The 27,074-nt window shown below is 43.8% G+C and overlaps 1 protein-coding gene across 2 annotated transcripts; it reads right to left on the reverse strand.

Annotated features, from left to right (window-relative positions):
- Window positions 1-5,558: 5,558 nt before the first annotated feature.
- Window positions 5,559-25,328, reverse strand: LOC109422411 (odorant receptor 43a-like). 2 transcript variants are annotated; one of them, XR_009998864.1, is made up of 7 exons: window positions 25,018-25,328; window positions 24,443-24,960; window positions 24,281-24,380; window positions 24,115-24,210; window positions 6,488-6,640; window positions 6,263-6,416; window positions 5,559-6,199 (listed from the first exon to the last, which is right to left on the reverse strand). XR_009998864.1 is itself a non-coding variant. In XM_062857125.1 (6 exons), exons 1-6 carry the CDS (start codon window positions 25,306-25,308, stop codon window positions 6,366-6,368), a joined length of 1,209 nt encoding a protein of 402 aa, XP_062713109.1. In that variant the 5' UTR covers window positions 25,309-25,328; the 3' UTR covers window positions 5,559-6,365. The 2 variants fall into 2 exon arrangements, 1 of the variants encoding a protein (XP_062713109.1); XM_062857125.1 differs by having other exon boundaries at window positions 5,559-6,416.
- Window positions 25,329-27,074: the final 1,746 nt, after the last annotated feature.

Genomic DNA, 27,074 nt, shown 5'->3' on the forward strand with positions numbered 1-27,074 from the left:
ATTCATCTTACTTTCTTACAAAAATAAGGGAGCAGATGGGTGCACTGGTCGAAAGATCATACAAGATTACCTTTGTGTGGGTCCCCTCACATTGCTCAATTTATGGCAATGAGAAGGCGGACTCTCTCGCAAAGGTGGGCGCACAGGAAGGTGAGATCTATGATAGAAGAATTTCACATGATGAATTTTTCCATTTTGTTCGCCAGAGTTCTCTTCAAAGTTGGCAAAATGATTGGCGAGATGGCCAGCTGGGACGGTGGTTACATTCCATTATTCCTAATGTTTCTTTGCGAGTGTGGTGGTATGGTCTGGATGTAAGTCGCAATTTCATTCGCGTGATGTCAAGACTTATGTCCAACCATTACTCGCTAGACGCGCATTTACACAGGATTAACCTCGCGTTGAGCAATGTTTGTACTAAGTGCGGTTCCGGTTATGATGACATCGACCACGTAGTTTGGCAATGCCCGGATAATGACGCCTCCAGAGCACTACTTTTGGATACCCTTGAGGCCCGAGGTAGACAACCCTTTGTTCTTGTGAGAGATGTGTTGAGGACCCGCGATGTCACATATATGGGATGTATTTTCGACTTTCTTCGCTCTGCTGGTATAAAAGTTTAATTCGCTTGTGTTTTCTTCTCCAGTTTTTTTTTTCTCTGTTTTGTCCTCTTTGTGTTACCAAGCTACTCCTGGCCATCCGGAAGACCAAGTCCCACAACAAGCTGGTACCAACACCACAAGGCACCGAATTCGCTAGCAAGATGCGATTTACCCCCGGATGAGCAGCAGTGAAACCTTTGGCCCAATCCTTACCCTGTCCATCCCCCAAAATGTGACCTTCTAACCTCGAGCTGCCACGAGTACCCTGGCTTCCACCCATTACTAACAGATATCATTAAAAAGTTATTACTATGTATAGTGTATACTATTAAGTACAAAGAAAGATCTTCGGCTCCGTAAAGCGTTATACGCGATTGAGCCCCAAATAAATGAACTAGATAAAAAAAAAAAAAAAAATACCTCTTTTTCGGCACATATTAATATTATGCACTCCTGGCTTAATCCATTAAAAGTGATTGCAATGTACAAAATACCTGCGAAATATGCCAATAAAACAAAGTTTCTAACAAACGCTATTGTAATTAAGTATAGGTGACACTGACAGTATCATTCGTCAATGCAATCTTCGTAATTAACAGGAACAATCGAAATTGAACATAGAACAAACAAATACAACCGGGAATCGCTTCCCATGACAAAATGTGAAAGTGCAAAGTTCCAAAGTTGATGACAATGTATTCTTGTTTTTAGGCGATTGGTTGTCATCCCAACAGCATTGAGCAAATCTGGCTGAGACATCGATTTTTGTGATTCGATTCGAATCGGGTCCGCAGAATCGATTCACCGATTTAATCGAATGCTTTGAATCGATGTCTTCCCATCGATTCGATATTATAAAATATTATAAAACTATAAATGATTCGTTTTCTGCATGTAGTTCAAGTTCATGGTTGAGACTGCGCATCGAACATTTCGCGACACTGATTTGAAAATTGATGTGGATAAAACGTTGAGACAGTGCATCCTAAGAGAAGCTTTCCCATGGGATGCTACCAAAACGTTCCAGAATCTTAAGAAGGATTATTATCCCAGAATCCTAAGATGAATTCTCCTAGAACTCTGTGAGGAATTTCAAGAGCGGTTCTTTCACATTTTTGAGATTAATTCATCTAGAATACTAAGAGCGATTCTCACAAAAGATTTTCAGAATTCTTAGCTGGATTTCCCAAGAAACTTCCACTTCCACCAGAATTCTGAAAAGGGTAGCTAAGGACTCTGAGAAGGATTACTTCAGAATCATGAGAAAGGTTCCCTCGAAATGCTGGACGGGATTGCCAAAGGAACCTGAGATATACTCTCTCAGAAATCTAGGAGATAGGATTCCCTGAGAAAAATTCCTCCAGAATCCTTTTGAGTATTTTCCCTAATATCCTGGGTAGAATCCTTTAGAATGGTGAGAATAGTTCTGCCAAAATCCCGAAAGGTATGCTCCAGAATTCTACGAGTGATTGCCCCAGAATCCTGAGAGGGATCATAAGAGAGGTTCTTCCAGATTCTTAAGAGAAATGGATCATGAAAACCAAGAAGGATTTTTTTCGAAAATCTGATAAGATTTCTCCCTGAAAGGGATTACGAAAACTTCTAGAATGGATTTCCCTAGCATCCTGAGAAGGATTCTCTGGAATTCTGAGAAAGTTCTGAGGAAATTCCTAGAAAAATTACCGCAGATTCCTGGAAGACATTCCCCCAGAATCATGGAAAGGACTTCCCCAAACTCCTGAAAGGGATTGTCCCAAATATTCGAGAGTGATTCCTCTAGAATACTTTAAATTGTTACACCAGAATCACAAGAGAATCTTCCCATTATCTTGTCGGGGTTTTTTCATGATTACTAAGAGAGACTCTCCCAGAAATCTGGAAGCGATTTATGGGAGCAACTGCTCCAGAATACAGAAAACAGAATTCTACGTAAAATGCTGAGGAAATGATGAGGATTTCTTCCGAATCCTAAGAGGAATCACAAAATCTATGCGAGGGATTCTCCAAAATCCGAATTTATCTAGAAAACTCTGCCGAGAATCTCGTGAGAGAATAATCAATAATTAAAAATCCTGAAAGAAAGTGTCCTAGAGTCTTGAAATATTTAGCCCCAGAATCATGAGACAAATTGCCCAGAATCTTGAGAGAAATTTCCCCAGAATCTTGACGGGGATAACCCCAAAAAGACGAATTTTCAGAGAATCTTGGGAAGAGTACCCGCAGAATACTTAGTGATATTCCCCCAGAATCTTAAAAGAATCTAACGTAGAATCCTGGGAAAGATACCACTAGAATCCTAAGAAATATTTTCCCAGAATTCTGAGAGGAATTTCGCCACAATTCTGAGAATTCAGAGTATGATTCTCCAAGAAGTCTGAGAGAAGTTCCTGAGAATGCTGAGAAAAATTTCCTCAGAATTCTGAGTGGGATCCTAAGTGAGGGTTTTCTAGAATCCTTAGAGGAATTAACCCAAAATTTCCTAGAATCCTGAAAACGATTTCACGCTTGGTAGGGAATCCTGGTAGGAAATACCCCAAAATCGTGAAATGAATTCTCTTAGAATCAAGAATACTGATAGGAATTTCCATACAATATTGCTAAGAAAAAATCCTCCAAAACTTTTAAAGGGACACTCCCATGACTATGATGATTCCTCTAAAACTTTGTGAGAGATTCCTTCAAAATGCTGAAAATGATCACACCAGCATCCTGAGAGACCTTATCCCAGAAAAGAGAGAAAGAATCTTCCAATAGGAATTCACTCTAAATTCTATAAACGATTTCCCTCCAATCCTGGGATTTCCTTCAGTTTTCTGAAATAGATTCTCTCAGAATGTTTAGAGGAATTCTTCCAATATCCTGAGGAATTTCTTCAGATTTCCGAAATGAATTCTCCCTTAATCCTGTGACGGATTGCCTCAGAATCCTGAGAGAAATTTTCCCAGAACTTCCTGGCGGAATATCCAGAATCCTGAGAGGGATTCTCCTAGAATCTTGAGAGGGGTTCTCCTAGAATCCTGAGAGAATTCTTCCTCCTCCAATTTTCGAATCAGTGTATTCAGTTTCGTACCTTTTAATTCCGCCCTATTTTGCTTGCTGACACTGTGGAAGATTACAAGTGGTAGTCGAAATAGGCGTCTCAGACGCGTTTTCGAATTCTCAGGAAAAATCACATGCGTTCTAGAGGGTCTGAGAGGCGATTCAAGTGATTTTAGGGGTAATTTAAAGGTCTCAGGTGCGTTTCAAGGGGCCTAAGGACGTGTCGGAAGAACTTTGATGCATTTCACGGGGTCTTAAGATGCTCCTTGAGGTCCGAACGGGCAATAGAAGCGTTGCAGGGAATCTTAGAGGATTAGAAGGGTTCTCAGGGACGTTCCAGGGGGTTGTACGGGGTTTCAGGGGGGGGGGGGTACTAGAGGGTATCAAGGGCGTATCAAGAGCTCTCAGGGTCTCAGGGCCAGGGGATGATGGGGGGCTATGGGATTCTTAGGGACGTTTTTGAGAGTCAAAGATGGTACCAAGAAGTTTCTAGGGAGTCTTGGAGGTGTTTCATAAGCCCTCAGAGGCATTTACGGGGTATTCAGGGGGTTTTAGGAATACCAAGAGGGGCGTTTCTGGGGTTCTCAGAGAGTTCCAGGTTTTTCAGAGGATGTGAGGGACAATTCAGGAGGTCTCGGATGTTCCTAGGGGGTCTCAGGGACGTTTCGGTGGGCCTCAGAGAGTTTCAGAGGAGTTGTAGAGGGTCCCAGGGTGTTTCAGAAGCGCTCAGGTGGCTTCAGGGAGTCTCAATGGTATTTCAGGGGATCTCAGGGATGTTTCAACGAGTCTCAGGACGTGTCAACGGATCCCAGGGATGCTTCAGGGGGTCTCAGCAGCGTTTCAGGAGCCTTAGGTAGAGATTCCGAGGGTCTTAGGAGTGTTTCAGTGGATCTCGTGGAGTTTTTTGGAGGCTCTAGGGGGTCTCAAGCATGTTTCAAGAGATCTCAGAGGCGTTTGAGGGCATCTCAGAGGGTTACTAGAGGTTTTCAGGAGCGGTCCTGAGGGGTGCTTCGTGCGATCTCAAGAGGTTCCAAGGGGTTTTATGGGGATTTCAGGGGAGTTACAGGGGGTCTGAGGAGCTTTTCAGAGAGTCTTAGGGGGTTTCAGAGGGGAACCCAGGGGAGGTTCAGAGATTTTTCAGGGGCATTTCAGGGGGTTTCAATTACTCCCCTGGAGCTCCCTGAATTTCTGTGAAACGCACCTCAAATCTTTTGACATGCTGCCCCCTGAAATCCCACTGGAATGCCTCTGAAGAACTCCCTAAATTTTCTGAAACGACCTAAAGCCTTCCTAATTTCTCGTGGAGCTCCTCAAACTCCCATGAAACTCTTTAGAACCACCATCTTGTAGGCTTCTCTGGAACCTCCCTGGCTTCTAGAATTAATGTTGACTTAATGTATGCACAAAATTCCATCTCTTTATGTCCTGTTTTAGTTTACTCTTATTTTCATTTCATGCACCCCCAGTCCATGACTTAAAAACAGGTTCTCATGCTGTATTGAAATCATTGGCAAATGGAACTTTTTTCTGCCTTCCAGGAAACGATTGGGTGCTAATTCCATCAAGAGCTTGAACTTCATTCAATTAAAATCCTTTTAAATAAGTATCAACTAAATAGCCGTACACGCCACTACATGGACCATAAATATTGCGAGCAACACAGACAATGAAGCCATTCGTCATACAAATCGCAGACAGCATAAATGGACTTGTGGAATGGATCGGGAAATGTTTTTCGATGAACCCTGCGCGATAAAAAGAACCGAAATCGTCGTCGTCATTCATTCACAGCCAGTCAGTGCTAGCAACCCTTTTCCCCTCTGCAGTTTTGGCTCTTGTTTGGTTGGCAAGCCGTTAAATCACTGCGCCATGTCTATATGTCTATATGTGAGGCTGAGTATATGTACGAATGATGAAACGAAATGGCTCTTGAGTGTCTAAAACGCACAAAAGACCATCTCCGCGCTCTTGTAAATTTATTGTTATTAATATGATTATTTTATTACTCTGGATCAGTGGCAGGGGAAATCAAGGCGAGAGGGAAAAACACACCCCCACCCCTCAAATCGTATTCGTAGCAGTTCAATGGAAAACATGGGGAAGGGCAAATGAGATTGGATCGAAAGATGATTATGATTCACATAGTCGTTCGTGGGTGCGTAAATAGATAGTTTTTATTCGATGAATATTTCTTGTTGCCTTCCGTTGCTGGGGGAGCTATTTGGAAAATGTGAACATTTACATAAAAATTACATTTTATGCGACTTGGTAATACGACAAGCTCATAGTGCAAATAGGAAAACTTGTGCCAACGAACGAACTAAAAGTGCACAGTGGTGCCACTGAATGTGGCAAAGAAATCCAACATCAAAAACCGAGCAAGACATTCCATCACAATTTTAATTTCCCCTAGGTATTTTGAAAATCATGCTCCAAAGCGCCGACGATGGTCCTTCTTGGCGGCAGACGACATCCGGAGAATTCTTAACACATCATCATCACCGGGTCTCATCGTCTTCGTCATCATCTTGTAATGCGATCCCTTGGCTGCGCTTCCTCTGCAAATGACATTCATTATTCCGTTTCCATTCGGGCTTTGTATGTTCCCCGGTAATGATTACCATATTTATTACAATATCTGTTGACGTGTAAAATAATTTCCCTGGCCTCGTACATCACTCATCCTTATTATTGCGAGAGCGGGGTGAAACTTTGAAGGATGTTCTAGTTGAAACTCTGCAGCATCGTGAAGTACGTGTAGATTTTCTTGTAGATCTGAAATGGAAAATAAGAAAATATTGAAATTTTCCACGTATCGTTTACAATTATAGAACGTAATTACAAACCTGAACGAACGCGAACAGATCAATTGCGTCGAATCCATCGGAAAGAACCACTGGATGCTGTGAGGAATTCAAAATCAGCGCAAGAGATTTTTGAGCAGGAATTGGCAGAGCGTACCAGGATACGTTGTAGATTTCATCCACCAGTTGGTCATTCTGTAAAAGAAATATAGTGATAGCAAATTATGACGCTGAAAAGAACACAGTTTGTAATGGGTTGAGTATTACCGTAGAGTAAGTAAGGGTATTTACGGAGATTTTCACCCTCCTAAGATGTTACACTAGATACACCACGATGGCGTAGTGCACGTTTTGCGAACTTGTCTGGGTTATATTGACCCGAACATCCTACGTCGAGCGATTTCGTACAATGCAAGAATAAATAGTTATTTTTGCAACAAGTTGCAAAATGATGATTCTTCCAACACGAGTCGTACATTTATCCAACGATTGTTGCCAGCTTAAATATAGACCAGTAGTCACTTTTCTTCACAACTACGGGTACGTTCACCGATATTGAAATAGTTATGTACGCAACATGTTGCAAAATGATGATTTTTTCAGCACGAGTCGTACATTTATCCAACGAGGCTTCCGAGGATTTTTGTTACATTACTGATACGGTGTAAGATCCTACAGGTCCATGGCGCATAGTTCTGAAGAGATGTTATTATCAAGGAAATTCTAGGGCATCCAAGAGCTTCCGCGAGTGAAGACCTCAAAATCTATACAGAAAAATGGTTCATGGACTCGTTGGATGTTACAACGTATTAGAAAAGTAACAACAATCCATTGATTACGCTTGTAGATCTTAAGGCCTTTACTCGTGGAAGTTCTTGGAGGTCCTAGTTCATCGTTGGAAATTATTTCTCTACAGAGCCATGCTCCATGGACCTGTAGGACGCTACATTGTATTAGTAATGAGGTAACAAACAATTGATAACGCTTGTAGATCTTCAGGTCTTTACTCGTGGAAGTTCTTGGAGGACTTAGAACATCTAGGGAAATTAGTTCCTCCCAGATAAATGGTTCATGGACATGTTAAATGTTACAACGTATTAAAAATGTAACAACAATCCATTGATTACGCTTGTAGATCTTCAGGTCTTTACTCGTGGAAGTTCTTGGAGGACCTAGAACATCTTTGGAAATTAGTTCCTCATAGAAAACTAGTTCATGGACCTGTAGGATGTTACAACGTATCAGTAATATAACAACTAACCATTGATTACGTATATATGTAGGTCTTAAGGCCTTTACTCGTGGGAGTTCTTAGAGAACCTAGATCATCTTTGGAAAATAGTAGTATTTCTCTACAGAACCATGCTCCATGGATCTGTAGGATGTTGCATCGTATCGTCATGTAAGAATAATCCATTGAGTACGCTTGTAGATCTTAAGGCCTTAACTCGCGGAAGTTCATGGAAGACCTAGCATATCTTTAGAAATGAACACTATTTACTACAATGCTCAATGGATCTCTGGGATGTTATAACGCATCGGTAATGTAGCAAGAAACCATTGGCTATGTTTGTAGATCTTCAGGCTTTTTCTCGCGGAAGTTCTTGGATATCAAAATTGGAGGTCGTGTTTGAAAATTATTTATTTACAGAACAATGCTCCGTAGACCTGTAGGATGTTGCACAGTAATCAGTAATGTAACAATAATCAATCGATTACGCTCGTAGATATTAAAGCCTTTACTCGCAAATATGCTTGAGTGTCCTGGAACATCTTTCTCTACATCATTTGCAACACGGACCTGTGGGAGACTGTTAACCTTGATCCTTCGCTTCGTCCGTCTAAACAGTCCTTAACACCTCAAAATATGCTCCCCATAACACATCCCTTGTCCCCTTCCCCACTAATCCCTAGATTCAACCATTACTACTACCCCCCTTCCTTTCCTTATTAACTCTAAAATGATCCTCGGATATCTGACGGTGAGGACATTTCAAATATTTTCAGACTTACCTCAGTTTGTTTTTACACGGGTTCCCGAATTAGCACGGTTTTTTTTACACGATTTCTCAGATTAACACGGTTTTATTTTACACGGATTCGCGAATTACCACGGTTCTTTTACACGTTTTTTTTACACGGTACGTATCCCCTGTGTAAAAAAAGACCTTAGTGTATCTACAGCTGTGTTCACAAAAATAGCAGTGGTAGCCGTTTTCAATACAAAATGGCCAACTTTGACATGCTGTAACTCTGCTCTCCTATGAGCATTTGAGCTGAAAATTTGACAACGAACCACAAATATGGTGAATATTGTTATGGCATTATTCGAAGAACGTAGAAAAAATTAAACACTATGTGAAATTTATTAAAATAATAGCAGCGATTGATTTGATTTTTTGATTTGTATTAACAAGATTTTAAGCCTTAGGGTAGTTCATTTCGAGACCCACGCTGTACTTTCCTTCCGAAGGAAGAATCCACATTTTATGAGTTTGTTGGGAGTGGGTTTCGATCCCAGGTCCTCGGCATGATAGTCAAGTATTCTAACCATCACATCAGGTCCGCTCTACGACTTTTTGTTTGGATTTTTTTAATTCAGCAAACATTTTTAAATTTTTTAACCTTATATATAAACTTGTAACTAAGGCGGAAACTGTTCGAATAGAATGCGAAAATGCTTCTTCAGAGTAAAACTACGTTTTAATTTATTTACACTGCTTTTATTTTGAACAATTTCACGTAGTGTTTAACTTTTTCCACGTGCTTCGAATAATGCCATAACAATGTTCACCATATTTGTAGTTCGCTGTCAAATTTTCAGCTCAAATGCTCATAGGAGAACAAAGTTACGGCATGACAAAGTGGCCATTTTTGTTGCAAACGTTGTTATCAACGTGACTTATCGTCGATCATCATCCATCGCTTCGAAGTGATAGTGCAATCGTTAACACTGGTCACCGCTTGCTGCTCCGATTGTTCACAACCACCACCACAGTTTTGTGGAGAACCAATTCCAGTTTCCTGGATCTCAACTGCGATCGAGTGAGCAGCAATCAATTCCACTTATTCAATCGATTCACCATAGATCTCCAGCGTAATGTCGTCAACGAAGCCAACGATTGCCACTCCCACTGGGTACTCTAACCTCAATACCTAGTGTTGCATGCAGGCTTGACAGAAACTCCTTCGCGAGAAAATGAGGAAGCGATTTTCTGAGGAGAAAAAATAAAACTCAAAAATCACAACGCAAATCCTCAACAGCACCGAGCGCGAGCTTGTCGCGCAGCGAAGAGTTCATCCAACACTCATGATTGCTTTTTGTGTTTCTCACGTCGACTCACACTCAAAAATCACTCGCGAGTTCCACTCCTATACAAAGACAGACTATCGAGGCTGAAATCGCACTCTTTTATCCGAAATCCACAGATGGTCTAGGAAATCATCATCTTCTCTATTTTCGTTCCCCTCAGCTCAATTTTCAGTGCCTCTCTGTTTGGGGTTCGTTCGCCCCCTTGAGACGAGGCAGAAGCAAAACACCGCTCTAGAGCATGTTACAAAACTCTTTTGATTTTATGCCTGCCTACTTGACATTCCATAACACCGGACTTAGGATGGAACCTTGTGGGACTCTTGAGGTAATGTGAAAGCACTTTCGACCCTCAGAATCGACTCGATTCTAGAAGTAACTTCCGGGAACCTTGTCCAGGTACCAGGGTATCCCCAGACGTAAGAGCGCATTGGCAATAGCCGCTCAACTGGCACTACTGAGTGCGCTCCTTAGAACCAGAGTCACTACTGTATAGCAGTGAATCTCCCTCCTCTGGAGCACTCTCTCGGCTCCAGGACCAATCAGGATATCGTCTACGGTCGGGGAGGTCCCGGTACAGAAGCTGATTTGGTTGGTAGAGAGTGTGCCTCAACATTCTGTGGAGGATGATCTTCCCGAGCACCTTACCCGCCGTGTCAATCAAGCCTATTGGTCTATATACCGCGCCGGGTCTCCGGGTGGTTTCCCCGCCTTTGGCAGTAGAACTAGGCTCTGCCGCTTCCAAACCTCTGGGAAGACTCCCTCGTCTAGGCATTTCTACATAGCGGACCCGAACATTCCGGGAGCAATAGCTACTTTGAAGTTCAAATTCGGAACTCCGTCTGGATCTGGGGCCTTACCTATGCTAAGGGACATTGCCAGATGCAATCTCCAGCTGTTCTACGAACATCTCTGAATGCTTTGTAGGAGTAATTACACCTTTGGTCTTGGCCATCACGGTCCTGTAGGCATCACCCCACGAATTCGCATTGGCACTCCAACAGAGACCCTCAAAGCAAACCTTTTTGCTTGCCCTTATATCTGTTTTCAGCGCGACTTTGGCACTGACTAACACCTCTCTTTTTGCTTCCTCAGTTCGTGCTAACTCTATCCGCCGCCTAACCCGTAGGCAGGCGCGGACAAGGTTCGCAATGGCTTGAGTCCACAATTGGGTTCTTTAGGGGTATCCCGAATATTTCATAATCTGGTTCTCCGCCCAAAAATTTTCCGAAATCCAAAATTTCATAATTTTTGGAGTCTGGGAACTATTTTTAAAATGCATTCAAAGTTTGTATGGAGAATTTTTTTTGTTCGGGTTGAACTGTCACTTTATCGATTGAACTGTCATTCTATCCACGAAAATTAAATCTGTTTTGTTAATTTAACCATCAAAACAAAGGTATTAAAATCCAATAAAAACACGTTATACTCAGAAAAATGAGCTCTTTCGATTAGGGGCTGTCCATAAACCACGTGTTTATGAGGGGGGGGGGGGTTCGGCCAATGACCATTTTGTATGGACATATAAAAAAATTGTATGGACTAATGGCCACGCGGGGGGGGTGGGGCGGGTGTTTGAAAAGTCCCAAAAAATGACCACGTGGTTTATGGACAGCCCCTTAGGCTACAGAAAATAGCAATATTTTATTCACTAAACAACCCAATTAAGCCGATGGTCTCCCATTTCTAGGATGGACTTGCCTAGGCATGGTCGCATCGCACGCACGCGAGAGCACCGCTACCAGCTCAGCATCGCTTAAACCGAGCTTCTTCCGCTTACGGCGGAGTGCCTCCCTAAATACCCTTTCCGAAGGGGCCCTTCGTCGAAGTATGATGTGTCTTCCACCTGTGAAGGCTTGGCCTTGGCTTAGCCGGCTATTCATCTACCTGCTGCCTGCTGTTATTGTAGTCGATACTGTAGCGAACCGCTAGGTGATCGCTGTGAGTGTAGCCATCGTTTACTCTCCAATTCGAAGTACTGGTTAGGCCAGGACTACAAAACAATAACGTTGATAATCGACTCCGCTGCGTTCCGGCTAAAAATACTTTTGGTACCGACACTATCCAGATCGACATCTAGCATAGCCAGTGTCTCTTGTAGGATCTAACCCCACTGGTTCGTAAAACGGCTTTTCCGTTCCACTGACCTGGCATTGAAGTCACCCGCTATTACCACCGGTCGTCGCCCTGTCAGCACGGTTATCATACAGTCCAGCGTCTGCGTAAACTGCTCGATCGACCACCACGGAGGCGCATAACAGCTAGAGAAGAAGACCCCAGTTACTTTGGCGACCATGACGCTCTCATAGGTAGAAGACACGAACTCCCCACGAACGGGGTATTTACCCGTCGTCCATATCACCGTCATTTTTCTGAACGTGTCCGTGGCCCACCTGCCGTTACCGGCGGGTACTCGGTATGGGTCCGATGTCAGAAACTGCCTGACAAACCAGTTGCTGAGCTGCGTCATATTGGTTCAGCTGCGTTACCTGCACTGTGATTTGGTCAGCTACGGCTCATTGAAGGCCGAACACCTTGGACCTCCCGTTGGGTGCTTGTTGTTCGCGGATTTCTCGGAGGAAATCAAACACGTGGGTAGACTCGTGCAGCCTTGTGCCTTATGGCCTTCAGCGCCGCATCAGCTACACAGCTTGGTTCTGTTAGGGCCTTCACAGTCCCATGACTTGTGTCCTGGTTCCAGACTCCTGCAGCAAACCCCTGTGGATCGTGCAATGTCAGTGATCATACTGACTAGCCCACCTCAAACTTTCTTAGTTTAAAGGACCCATTTGCAGCCGCCACTGGTAGCTGTACCAAGGCATCCTGTGTCCCTGCCGGGCCCTTCCGTAGCTGAATAGCTGCGGTGGCCACCTGCACCTCGCACATTTAGAGCAGTGCCGTGACGAGCTCTTTCGCTTCAATGATCTCGTTCAGGCTCTTCATCTTCAGAGTCGCTTGCGCTGTAAGATCCCTCACCTCGAGCCCTTCGCTAAGGACCTCTTCTGCCAGACTTTTGTAGGCGGCGCTCTTTCGCCCATTATCGTGCTTGAGCTCTAGGATCATTTCACCCGAATGAGTATGTCTAATTTTGCGCACGTCAGCTTCCAGATCCGACAAAGTCCGAAAGTCGATGATCTTACCAAGCTGCTGCACAGCCACCTCATTAGCAGACAGCCCGTCTCGTTTTTGGTTGATGGTCCTCATTAACCACGTTCCGTCCACTATCTCCCCCGCTGCGCAGCTTCCTGCTACTGACTCCTCAATTGACGAAGATCTAGCCCACTTCTTGCGAAGCGGTTAGCCTCACCACTACTTCCACTAGCTTTCTGATATAAAGGAGGATAGGAATGGAGGTCCATCACACCAGTACCCTACAGTAACGTGGTAAGGGACGAAATCCTGTGTTGGGGGGGTTGGTTGGTTGCTTTGCACAGATACCCCAGAGGCTCCGTTAACGATCGAGCATCCTTTGCAACCCCTCGATCACTCATTCCTCGGCGCTGGTCGCTTGACACCTTGAATTGAAATTAGAAGTCCTTAGCCGGCATCTACACGGCTGGCTCACAGAAAGTGGGGGTCGACAAGCCCCTGGAATACCGTCTCTGCTGACCCTCGAGGTATGCTGCGTATCCTTGCAGTTACGAACTTAATCACACGCTCTTTTAGAAACGAATCACGGCAGTGAGTTGGCGCATTTTCGGCTGCTAAGGTCGCATTACCGCCTCTGTAGTCCTTGGAAGGCGGGAAGAGTCGATCCCTCGCCAACTGCCTGCATTTTCTGGGCTGTCACAGTGGTTTAGCTGCGTTACTGAAGGCTGGGAACTTTGGGACTTTTGACAAATCAAGCATTCATGCAGCCTTCCGCCCTCTGATCTTCACCACCATATCGGATACAATGCTTATTCCTGTCAGGGTCTTAACAGTTCTACGACTTGTGTCTTCGTTCAAGACACCTAAAGCAAACCTCCGGTTGCTCGTGCATACTAGGCGAACATGCCGACCAGCCCAGCGTCCGGCATAGCCAATTTCCCAATAATGATATTAATGACACATGCCACCGTGACGTTACAACGTTTTGACACCTTTCTGTCAGATTTTCCACTATAACACGTAAATTCGACCTCAAACCCTCAAATATTTTTACATATTCAGATTCCTTGTAAAGTTTCCAATAAGTATGATCTGTTAAACAGTTAGTTTTCATTGAGAAAGCATGTTAAAATGGAAATGAGTAGCGTGACGTTACAACGATGTAACGTTATGCTACTAATTTTCATTTTTAACACACTTTTTAACATACTTTTACATTTTTAACATACTATAGTGGAAAATCTGACAGAAAAGGTGTCACGCTAGAATGTGTCAAATACAAATTTATTCGTAACACAGTTTTCAGTAGTTTTAACGTATTTCTCAAGTGGATGCCCGATAACGATATGCTATTGTAACAAAAAAAAACCAGATTAATCCACCTAGTGGTGATAGTGCCTTTCTCGTCGAATATGTACTCATGAACTTTTCGTCGACGTTAGCCAAAATGTTCCTGAATCCTGAAAACACTTTATATAGAAAAGCAACAATTTTAACAAAGCCATCATCGATTTTCTAAACTTATTAATGATACATATTCCGATGTTATGTTCAACAGCAAAACAGAGCTGAAAAATATCAGACCTCTCAGTTGACTGCTTGACCACCTCAACCCTAGTCGTGTATTGGGTTCATTATGACCCCATTCCATTTATAAAAAAATAAAAAAGACACTACACCGTCTTCAACCAGAGGTTGTACAGACTGAACAAGCACTAACATATGACAATGGACAACACACATAACACCCAGTGGCCCAGTGGAGAATTTTCCGTTTGACGAAAAGTTTTCCCCGACTGGAGCGGGAATCGAACCCACACTCCGAGGCTTACGAAACGTCTAGATGACTGACGCCTCTAGCCGCACGGCCACGAAGCCCACACCACTTTGGAACTGCAAGAAGCAAAAGAAACACTGGTCAAGGTAGTTCAACAAGAGACGTTCTCCGAAGAAGTGAAGCAACTGAAGCAGAAAGGCCCGTTACCGAAGAAATTTCCTCTAAAGAATGGTCGTCCAATCATCGACGAGAAAGGTATCCTGCGCCTCGGTGGCCGGCTCAACTACTCCAACGAGAACTACCAAACCAAACACCCCATAGTCCTTCCTAGCAAGCACCCATTTTCTCGCCTCATCGCAGCTCATTTTCACGCCCTCTGTTTACATGCTGGCCCTCGCATGACTTTGGCAACCATGCGTCGTGAGTTCTGGCCAATAAGTGGGAAGAAACTCGTCAACAATGTGTGTCGAAAATGCGTAAAATGCTTCCGCCAAAACCCTGTCCCTGTAATCCAACCTCAAGGCCAACTCCCTCAAGCACGAACCGTACCTAGCCGACCCTTTTCGACCACCGGTGTGGACTTCTGCGGGCCGATTTACTTGAAGCCTGTGCACCGCCGTGCGGCCCCGCAGAAAGTATTCATCTCCGTCTTCGTGTGTTTCGCCACGAAGGCAGTTCACCTTGAACTGGTTTGCGATTTGTCGACGGATGCCTTCATCGCCGCCCTTCGTCGGTTCATCGCTCGACGTGGTATGCCAGCGGAGATTCAGTCCGACAACGGGACTAATTTCCAGGGCACGAAGAACAAGCTCACTGAATTGCACAACATTTTCAACTCGAAGCGAAACAAGCAGTTCATCGTTGACGAATGCAGCAGCAAGGGAATCATCTGGCGATTCATCCCTCCACGAGCACCAAACTTCGGCGGCCTTTGGGAGGCGGCCGTAAAAACAGCGAAATCTTCATTGACCAAGACGATTGGATGTCAACAACTCTCCTACGAAGACATGGTCACCGTGCTGTACCAGATCGAAGCGAACATGAACAGCCGTCCCTTGACACCCCTCTCCGATGACCCTGCAGAACTAGACGTCCTTACTCCTGGCCATTTCATCACCGGCGGACCCCTGCTGAGTCTACCAGATCCAGACTACACAATGGTACCCACGAATCGACTGCGCCACTATCAACAGCTCCAACAAGTCATCCAAAACCACTGGCAGCGATGGAGAAAGGAGTATCTAACCGAACTTAACCAACAGTGGCAGAAGTCCAAACATCCTACGGATATCCACGTCGGACAAATGGTACTTCTGAAGGAGGACGGTAAACCTTCGATCGCTTGGCCACTCGCACGGATTGTTGCAGTCCAACCAGGCAATGACGGTGTAGTTCGTGTGGCAACCATTAGGACGAAATCGGGAACGTACACACGCGCAGTCAACAAACTTTTTCCTCTTCCTATCGATCAAGAACTCCAGCAGCAGTATGATTTCCAACAACAGCAAATACCGTAGTAGCTAAAAGTAGAACAGTTAGAGCATAAAATACTGAATAGTTACCTAGTGCAGGCATAAAAATCATTATAATTAGCTGTAAATTTGTCTCGCAAATTGTAGGTGGCCGGCAATGTTTGTGTTTATACTCTGTCCAATCTTGCTTTAGCTTATCATCTGTAGTCGTACAGCTAATATTATAACAGTTCGCGACATCATGGCTACCAAGGGCTACCAAGCTACTCGATTCTGTTCATATAGTGAGATGACCGCAGAATGCGTGAGATAGATAGGGAGATACTGAACGGCAGGCATAATTGGCGCGTGGAGTACCTGAATTCTACAGATGCTTCATTTTTAAACTGTTAGAGATCGCCCAGAATCTTCATTCTAAATCTAGTCACCAAGTCGTTAGGATCAACTTAAATCCAGTCCCTTTTTCAAATGTAATTAATAGTTAAATAAACGTATAGTCTGTAGTGTGAATAAACGTTTAATGTAGTGTGTAATAAATGTGTTGTCAGTGAAATAAAGTGTTTTATGGTGTAAACGTCTTCTTACTGCACTGAACCTGGAATATACATACCCGCCGAAACACCTACATACCAACCTGGGCACTGCAGACTCTCGGAACAAGAAAACCTAGACGATCACAGGAATCTCTGGTAGAACACTTGGTTAAGGTCACAACAATGTTGTGACCTTAACCAAGTGTTCCACCAGAGATTCCTGTGATCGTCTAGGTTTTCTTGTTCCGAGAGTCTGCAGTGCCCAGGTTGGTATGTAGGTGTTTCGGCGGGTATGTATATTCCAGGTTCAGTGCAGTAAGAAGACGTTTACACCATAAAACACTTTATTTCACTGACAACACATTTATTACACACTACATTAAACGTTTATTCACACTACAGACTATACGTTTATTTAACTATTAATTACATTTGAAAAAGGGACTGGATTTAAGTTGATCCTAACGACTTGGTGACTAGATTTAGAATGAAGATTCTGGGCGATCTCTAACAGTTTAAAAATGAAGCATCTGTAGAATTCAGGTACTCCACGCGCCAATTATGCCTGCCGTTCAGTATCTCCCTATCTATCTCACGCATTCTGCGGTCATCTCACTATATGAACAGAATCGAGTAGCTTGGTAGCCCTTGGTAGCCATGATGTCGCGAACTGTTATAATATTAGCTGTACGACTACAGATGATAAGCTAAAGCAAGATTGGACAGAGTATAAACACAAACATTGCCGGCCACCTACAATTTGCGAGACAAATTTACAGCTAATTATAATGATTTTTATGCCTGCACTAGGTAACTATTCAGTATTTTATGCTCTAACTGTTCTACTTTTAGCTACTACGGTATTTGCTGTTGTTGGAAATCATACTGCTGCTGGAGTTCTTGATCGATAGGAAGAGGAAAAAGTTTGTTGACTGCGCGTGTGTACGTTCCCGATTTCGTCCTAATGGTTGCCACACGAACTACACCGTCATTGCCTGGTTGGACTGCAACAATCCGTGCGAGTGGCCAAGCGATCGAAGGTTTACCGTCCTCCTTCAGAAGTACCATTTGTCCGACGTGGATATCCGTAGGATGTTTGGACTTCTGCCACTGTTGGTTAAGTTCGGTTAGATACTCCTTTCTCCATCGCTGCCAGTGGTTTTGGATGACTTGTTGGAGCTGTTGATAGTGGCGCAGTCGATTCGTGGGTACCATTGTGTAGTCTGGATCTGGTAGACTCAGCAGGGGTCCGCCGGTGATGAAATGGCCAGGAGTAAGGACGTCTAGTTCTGCAGGGTCATCGGAGAGGGGTGTCAAGGGACGGCTGTTCATGTTCGCTTCGATCTGGTACAGCACGGTGACCATGTCTTCGTAGGAGAGTTGTTGACATCCAATCGTCTTGGTCAATGAAGATTTCGCTGTTTTTACGGCCGCCTCCCAAAGGCCGCCGAAGTTTGGTGCTCGTGGAGGGATGAATCGCCAGATGATTCCCTTGCTGCTGCATTCGTCAACGATGAACTGCTGGTTTCGCTTCGAGTTGAAAATGTTGTGCAATTCAGTGAGCTTGTTCTTCGTGCCCTGGAAATTAGTCCCGTTGTCGGACTGAATCTCCGCTGGCATACCACGTCGAGCGATGAACCGACGAAGGGCGGCGATGAAGGCATCCGTCGACAAATCGCAAACCAGTTCAAGGTGAACTGCCTTCGTGGCGAAACACACGAAGACGGAGATGAATACTTTCTGCGGGGCCGCACGGCGGTGCACAGGCTTCAAGTAAATCGGCCCGCAGAAGTCCACACCGGTGGTCGAAAAGGGTCGGCTAGGTACGGTTCGTGCTTGAGGGAGTTGGCCTTGAGGTTGGATTACAGGGACAGGGTTTTGGCGGAAGCATTTTACGCATTTTCGACACACATTGTTGACGAGTTTCTTCCCACTTATTGGCCAGAACTCACGACGCATGGTTGCCAAAGTCATGCGAGGGCCAGCATGTAAACAGAGGGCGTGAAAATGAGCTGCGATGAGGCGAGAAAATGGGTGCTTGCTAGGAAGGACTATGGGGTGTTTGGTTTGGTAGTTCTCGTTGGAGTAGTTGAGCCGGCCACCGAGGCGCAGGATACCTTTCTCGTCGATGATTGGACGACCATTCTTTAGAGGAAATTTCTTCGGTAACGGGCCTTTCTGCTTCAGTTGCTTCACTTCTTCGGAGAACGTCTCTTGTTGAACTACCTTGACCAGTGTTTCTTTTGCTTCTTGCAGTTCCAAAGTGGTGAGGAATGGTTCACGTAGGGGATTTTTCGAATGACATCGGTTGATGAATCGGCGGAGGTAAGCGGTGATCCTTACCAAGCGCCAATAGGAGGAATAGTGTTCGAAAAGTGGGTTTTGTTCCGGTGTTGACTGAACTAGCAAGACTGTTTTTCTTCGTTCGAGGACATCTTCGGCCAGGGGAAGTAGGTTCGATTGTTTTGGCCAGTCTGTTTCGGTGCCTTCCAACCAAGGTGGCCCATGCACCCAGAGTGAGTTGTTGACGAAATCACCTGGTAGCATGCCACGGGACACGTGATCAGCCGGGTTGTCAGTTCCTTTCACGTGAGCCCACTTATGTCCATGTGTTAACAGTTGGATTTCAGACGTACGGTTGCCCACGAAGGTTTGCCATGTATTTGGGGGTGCTTGTATCCAATGCAGCGTGAGCATAGAATCCGACCAGAACCAGCAGGGTGTGCCTTCCATCTTCAGCGCTGTAGAGACCTTCACGTAGAGTTTCGCTCCCAACAATGCCGCACACAGCTCGAGACGTGGCAGACTGAGCCGTTTAATCGGGGCGACCCGAGATTTTGCTGCAACAAGCTGAACCTCGATTCTACCTTCGGCGTTGATGGACCGCATGTAAATGCATGCTCCGTAACCAACCTCTGATGCATCGCAGAAGGTATGGAATTGAGTAGTGGTGGGACTTTGAATTAGGATGCACCGAGGAACCTTGAAGTCTTGTAAAAAGGGAAGCTGTATACAAAACTCCAACCATTTTCCGACGCTCTCGTCCGGGACAAGGTCATCCCAGTCGATTGGTACCAGCCAAAGTTGTTGCATTTTTATTTTTGCCCATGCTACAACAGGAGAAACCAAGCCGAGCGGATCGTAGAGTTGAGCGATCGCTGAGAATATTTTTCTCTTCGTCCACTGCTGCTCCACGTTTATTGCAGGTATGTCGATGGACAGACAATCCGACCTCGTCTCCCACGCTACTCCAAGTGTCTTCACCTTCTGCTCTCCTTCAAAGTGTACCGTCGGTTGTCCTTCAAGAGCATCCGGGGGTAGGTCGCATAATGCCTCGGGCGAGTTCGAGCTCCACTTGCGTAGTTCAAATCCTCCTTCGGCCATAAGAGATTGGACTTCATCTCTCAGTATTTTCGCCTTTGCCACCGAATCCTCTCCCGAGAAAAAATCGTCCATGTAGAAGTCCTCCGTTACTGCCGTGGCTGCGTGCTCGTATTTGCTACCAACGTCATTCGCAAGTTGTTTGAGGGCACGTGTGGCGATAAACGATGATGGTGACAAACCATACGTAACAGTCTGCAGCTCGAAAATTTGAATTGGCTCGTCTTGATTGAACCGCCACAGAATGCGTTGTAGAGGCGTATCATCTGGATGAATCCGCACCTGCCGATACATTTTGGCTACGTCCGCTACCAGAGCTATTGAGTGCTTGCGAAAACGAATCATGAGGTCAATCAAATCATCTTGAATGACCGGACCAGTGAGCAGAGCATCGTTTAGAGAGCAGCCAGTTGTCGTCTTCGCAGAGCCATCGAAAACCACCCGGACTTTTGTTGTTGAACTCGACTCCTTGAAAACGGGGTGTTGGGGGAGGTAGAAAACTGTTCGTCCATAGTTCTTTACATCCTTCACCGTGCCAACCAGGCGCATGTGGTCCAAATCCAGGTACTCTTGTAGGAAGTCGCTGTACTGTTGGTGTAGATTTGCATCTCGATTCAAACGCCTCTCCAATTGACTAAATCGACGCAAGGCAGTGCTGATTGAATCGCCTATTTTCTCGTGGAATCCAATCTTCTTCAGATAACGCGCAACGTAACGGCCAGTACAGTCTCGCGTAATTGTGGCTTGGAAATGTTGCTCGCAATCTTCTTCTTCCTGGGAACGTAGTGGTTTGTCCGTCATCTCCTCAATGGTCCAAAATTTCTCGATTGCCTTATCCAGTGGTTCCGCAGTCGCCAGATGACAAGAAACCGTTGCGCTTGTGCTAGATCGTTCAGATTCACCAGCAGCTACCCAACCAAAAACGGTATTGACGAAAATCGGAAGCGTACTATCGAGCCTACGAACTTGAATCCGGCCACCATCGAGCAGATGAAAATCGTAGTAAAATTGCGAACCAAGTACCAGATCTATAGGTCCGGAAACGTGGAATTCTGGATCCGCGAGTTGCATGCCGGTTGGCAGTACCCATTTTGCCAATGGAAGAGAAGAAGACGGTTGATCAGCTGTGACCTCCCCCAGAACCAAAAAATCCATCGACAAAGAAAAGTCCAGAATTCGTGACGAGATGGACGCAGACACTTCGTGCGCCGTGTTCCTCCGAGTTTGACCGATGCCACTAATCTCCACCCGTTTCGCTCGCCGAGGAAGTTTGAGCAACTGACAAAGCCTTTCCGACATCAAATTTGCTTGTGATCCGGAATCCAGCAGGCCTCGTGCCAGATGTGTCCTGCCCCAGTTGTCCTTGATTTTGAGTAACACAGTGAGCAAGAAGACGTGTTTTCCAGGATGCTCAACCGCCATGTTGGTTGCGATAGATGCTAACGAGCTAGTAACAGTACCACTAGAGCCCGAAGCATCGTCCGAGGTCGTTGTTCCTGCGATATGCACCCCTTGTGCTGTCGAAGCTTCCGAATCAAACGTAGAACCGGAACCGGGAAATTTACTACGGCAGCTAATGCATGAAGAAGATTAACTGTATTCACAATCACAGATCACTTTGTGATCTTCGCCAATGTTTATTTCAGCACACTTTACGCTATAATTTATTATCATTGGTAACATGATTCATGTAAAATTTGACCTTCCCACGAGAAAAATGCATTCAAATTCTTGAATTTCATTTTCATTCAAATTTCAATCGCAATAAGAAAAGTGAGGGCTCAACCAGCCGCACCCAAATTGTGAGCAGTAATTTCAAAAGCATAAGGAGATTGAAGATTGAAAAACTGTATAAGGTGTTTATGCGATTAAATTATATTTTTTCCATTAAACGTTGATCCATCCTACTATACATTTACACCGCATGAATCTGCAATGGTGTGATTTGAAGAGATCGCTTTGGTCACGATTTTGTTCTCTTGCATATATAATCTTATAATCTTACCCATCGTTTACATGCTATCAAAAAAGCCACAATTTGATTTACCGCTTTGACATTTATTTTGTTCACCTTTATAATTCCGTTATTTGATGTGCAGCTTGCATCGGTTTTGTTAAATTTTGCGTTTGACCACTTCCGGCGGGACACCTGCAACCGATTCCGGTGGACTCAAATATTGTCTGGGACTAAGTTTTTGTCAACTGAAAAGCTGAAATTGAATGTGATCTGAGGGTATTTTCTTGCTAACCGTTCGGTAAATTTTTGAAAAAGCCACGATTTTATGTATCGCATGCATGATTTTGGTTCACTTCTATTAAATCACTTCCGATGGAACACCCGCAACCGTTTCCGAAATATTATTACAAGTTCTAGATGTGGCCTGAGAGTATTTTCTTGTTGACCGTTCATTAGATTATCAAAAACGCCGCTATGGTTTAGTTCCCTTCTATATTTTACCACTTCCGACGCGTTACTCGTCTTGTCACCAGTTCTGGAACACTACCGGTTCTCCCAAATATGGTCTGAGATTATTCGTTGGTTAACCGATTATCTTGTTACTGAAAAAGTCATTGAAATGTCGCATGTATTGGAAAAGCCATGGGTTTGGTTCAATTTTATATTTAGCCGCTTTCGGAGGGAAACCCAGAACTAGTTTTGGCACTACTGACAGTCCATAATGTGGTTTTAGCCCACTTCCTGAATAACCGGTCATCAAGTTGTCGAAAAAGCCGTTTTTTGATGTGCCGTATGCAAAAGTTTTGTCAACTTTTATATACGGCCACTTCTGGCGGAGCACCCGGAACCGGTTCTGGAACACTACCGGTTCAGATATGATCTGAAACTGTTTTCTTGCTAATTGCTCATCAGGTTATCGAAAATGCCGCAGTTTGATGTGTCACATGCATGGATTTGGTTCACTTTTATATTTCGTCAGTTCCTGCAGGACACCCGGAACCGGTTCCGGAACACTACCGGTTGAGATATGGTCTGAGACTGTTTTCTTGCTAACTGCATTTTCGATAACCTGATGAAAATGCCGCAATTTGATGTGTCGCATGCATGGATTTGGTTCGTTTTTATATTTGGCCACTTCCGGCGGGACATCCGGAACCGGTTCTGGAACACTACCGGTTCAGATATGATCTGAAACTGTTTTCTTGCTAACTGCTCATCAGGTTATCGAAAATGCCGCAGTTTGATGTGTCGCATGCATGGATTTGGTTCACTTTTATATTTGGCCACTTCCGGCGGGACATCCGGAACCGGTTCCGGAACACAATCGGTTCAGATATGGTCTGAGACTGTTTTCTTGCTTACTGTTCATCAGGTTATCCAAAATGCCGCAGTTTGATGTGTCGCATGTATGCGTTTGTTCCATTTTTATGTATAGCCCCTTCCAAGGGTACTGATCCGGAACACGTAAATGGCCATAACTCCGGAACGGCTGGACCGATCCGAACCATTTTCAATAGGAAACAATCGGACCAGATTCCGCGTCGAATGAACCGTCGGTCAATAAAATCGGTTGAGGTTTACTGCCAAAAAGTGATGTGAGTTTTTTTGTACACACATATATACACACACACACATACACACATACACACACACATACACACATACAGACATCACCCCTATTCGTCGAGCCCCTATTCGTCGAGCTGAGTTGATTGGTATATGTGACTTGACCCTCCGGGCCTTCTATCAAAAAGTAGTTTTTGGAGTGAACATATAGCCTTTCCAGTACACTTAGTGTACGAGAAAGGCAAAACGGTATTGACTGGCTAATTAGCAAAATTATTCCTCAACGATTGGATCCCCGAAGAAGATTCAAATCAAGGATCGAAACGCCAGATTAAAAAGTATCACCTCGTTTCTAATCGATCCTGACCCAAGCAACACACATGTTATAATAGAGTTACGACAGCGCAAGTTTTGGTTGTATAGAAGTTTATTTTTCGTAATTCTAACATTGTGTTGAAATAACGTAAAATAAACTTCTATACAACCAAAACTTGCGCTGTCGTAACTTTTATATAACATGTGTGTTACTTGGGGACCGTTAAGCCAACCATATGAGCATAACTTTGTAAAAATATCAACATACCTTAGTCGAGTAGACAGTTCCCAGCGCACATGCTATGAATAATTGAACAATGCACAAGAGAACTACGATCAAACCGGGATACCAAATGCCATCAGTCTACAAAGAAAAAAATCATTGGGATATCGAACAACTGTGAATATAATTGCTCTTCTTTTGAAGGACTTACCGCAGATTGAACGTAAAGTGAAGCAACCGTTTCTGCTATCATGCAGGAAAAATTGACGAAAAATCCTGGTTTCAAGAGGGAGTCCATTTTTGACATGTACCTGAAATGCATACGGAAAAGTCAATATCGTACATTCAACTTTGTCTCTATATATTCCATTACTCCATGTGCTCTTGGTGTTTTTCTGTAATGTCATCTAGCAGACGGTACACTTCTTCATCGCTTTTAGTTTTATCATACTGCAGGGAAAGTTCGTCGAGTTTCTTCAAATAAATGATGATGATATCCAGCTGTCCCATCGCATGCAAGATGAAAAAGAGAAAGCAGGTATCCGTGGCCAACAGCCCATAGCTAGCTTCGTAGATTTGAAGAAAATGGTACGACAAGTTGATCAGGTATCCGAACAACTTTGTATGGTCAATCCATGGAAAGAAAAATCCAAATGGCAGCTGAAGAGACCTGGACGTTATCGAGTAAACAATGGTGTAGACCGGAATAAATGTTGTCAACATCGTAAACAGGTAACTGAAAATCTTGATGAACACTTTGCACATCACGGCCGTTGTTTGTAAGGATTCGTGAGCTTCAGGATAGCCTCTCACTCTATCGAAGCGTTTCACATTGTAGACATGAAGGTCGTATAAGCGGTCATCGGTGTAGTTGGCAATCTTGGCGAATCCCTGTCGGACCCAGAATCACTTAGTTTGGACAGGTTGAATGTTAAACTGAGTTCTTACCTGGACAGCAATTCCCATCGTTACCAGACAAAACACAACATCGGTCAATTGTCCCCAAAACACAGTCAAACACCAACAGTTGACCACAATGTATAAGGTCAAATCGCAAACAAGGAAAATCAATCGAGGATTAAGGCGAGTATAGTCGCCTCCTCGCAGACGATCTGCTCCACTAACGTGGAAATATCCTATCAAGGTATCACACGCACTTTCATACATTGCACGGGAAGTTTTAAACTCCGATTGCAGTTCCTTTTTGCGCCTATTGAAATAACGCTCGAATCGTTCCATTATGATTCCTTTTCAAATACCGGAGTACAGCCACAGAATTAAAAATGAAGGATTCACAACTCGTGGAAGAGCTTATAAAGTCATGCCAGCTTCCAACAGAATTTTAAATTTATACACACAACCAACTGGAATTATTACCAACTTGTTGGACGGATAGTATTAGTGTGTTTTGATCTTTATTCAATCTTTTATAATTTAAAAATGCAGGGATATAAAAATTCCCAAGGATAGAAGTTCAAGCAATATAATCTAGCAGGAAAATGTATAATATATAAGATAATTCGTTCAATAAAACAGCAACAAACATATGTATTTTCATAACGCCTCTTATTTCCGCCTTGTAGCTTTCCGGTATTCGGCTTATCATAGATGATTCAAGCATTTCAGTATATTTTCAGTTCTCCACTACAGAGTCGTTCAACACCCTGCAACGATGACACGTCCGTTGAACAACAGGAACCACATGTCAGATAAATTGGGTTTACCATCTTAAGTAAACCGAACATCATCTCAGCGGTTACGGTACGGCAGTCACAGTCAGTCAGTCAGTCAGTCAGCCATACATCAGCGTAGTGTCAAAACACAATAAGGCCAATTTTTACAACATCACGCATATCGGACGCAAAAATTCAATTTGTTGATGCTATGAAATGCGTGCGTTTATGCGGGGCTCCTTTGCCTCCTTCTTCGTGTCGGTGCGTAGCGTTTCTGTAAGGAAGCAGTTTCTGCAACGGATGGATTGTTCACCACTCTTATACCATGGTTCACAGTCAGACAGAAACGCGGCTACGCGAAAAAAATAGGGGGGATTTTTTTTGCACAGAAGACGTGAAAGCAATTGCGAAATTCGGCCTCTGTGTGTTTGCCCATGGAGTAACTATCTTTTGTACAGTGGGACTTTGTAAAATGCGAATTTAAAAGGAAGAAAATTGATTCAGAAATACTTTACCATTGGAACTTTGCGTACCGTAAAACGGGGTATCATTGGTGAGCGGGTTAACATTGATCCATGTGATCCACCTCATGGAATATTCAAACAAGTAGTTTTCATTGCATCCTGCTCATAAATGGTATATCGGAATCTGTTATTGTTAAGCTACTGAATTAAATAAAATTCATAAACATGGAGTTTCATAAACTTATAAATAATTCGATTTTTTTCTTAACCTTCCGTAACTCGCGCGGTTGGCTACCTGCGTCAGCACCACGCTAACGCTGAGTACAAAAAGCGAGATTTTTTCAACGTGTTGTACAAAATACAACAGCGCGATCGCTCGAGGGTTAACTGTGTTTCGCATCGTAATCGGATACGTTCTCAAAACTCATACTTGTGGTATAAATACTAGGTTTCTAATCAGTAACTCAATATGACATCCCGGAATCGAAATTCGTAAGCAAAACTTGTATGAAAGTGCTACTTTTCTTTAAAATAGACGATTTATTGAAGATAGTCCCCAAGTAATAATGAATGCTGAACAGTGAGAATATTAGCTGATCATTGGCTGGTTAATGGTGTCAGTGGCTGAACACAATGCAATGATGGCTGAATATTGATCTGAAGTATGGCTTGTTCAACCTCTTCAATTAGCAATACACAAATGGCTGAATATTTAACAAATATTTAACAAGTTGAATAGAATATTATTGAAGCTGTGTAACCAGCTTTTAAAACATACACCAAAATTCAGAAATAATCACCTGCTGTTTAACCTTTATTCAAATATTTTTTAACAGCTGACCCAAACAATGTTTTCTTAGAGTCCACA

Source organism: Aedes albopictus, chromosome 3, assembly GCF_035046485.1.
Source record: "Aedes albopictus strain Foshan chromosome 3, AalbF5, whole genome shotgun sequence".
NCBI lineage: Eukaryota > Metazoa > Arthropoda > Insecta > Diptera > Culicidae > Aedes > Aedes albopictus.

Excerpts from the sequence above, each read along its gene's own strand:
- LOC109422411 (XM_062857125.1), bottom strand. The coding sequence starts at position 25,308 with ATGGAACGATTCGAGCGTTATTTCAATAGGCGCAAAAAGGAACTGCAA. Across the intron at positions 24,381-24,442 it reads AAACACCAAGAGCACATGGA|GTACATGTCAAAAATGGACT; the intron begins GTAATGGAATAT and ends TATGCATTTCAG. Across the intron at positions 24,211-24,280 it reads CACTTTACGTTCAATCTGCG|ACTGATGGCATTTGGTATCC; the intron begins GTAAGTCCTTCA and ends TTTTCTTTGTAG.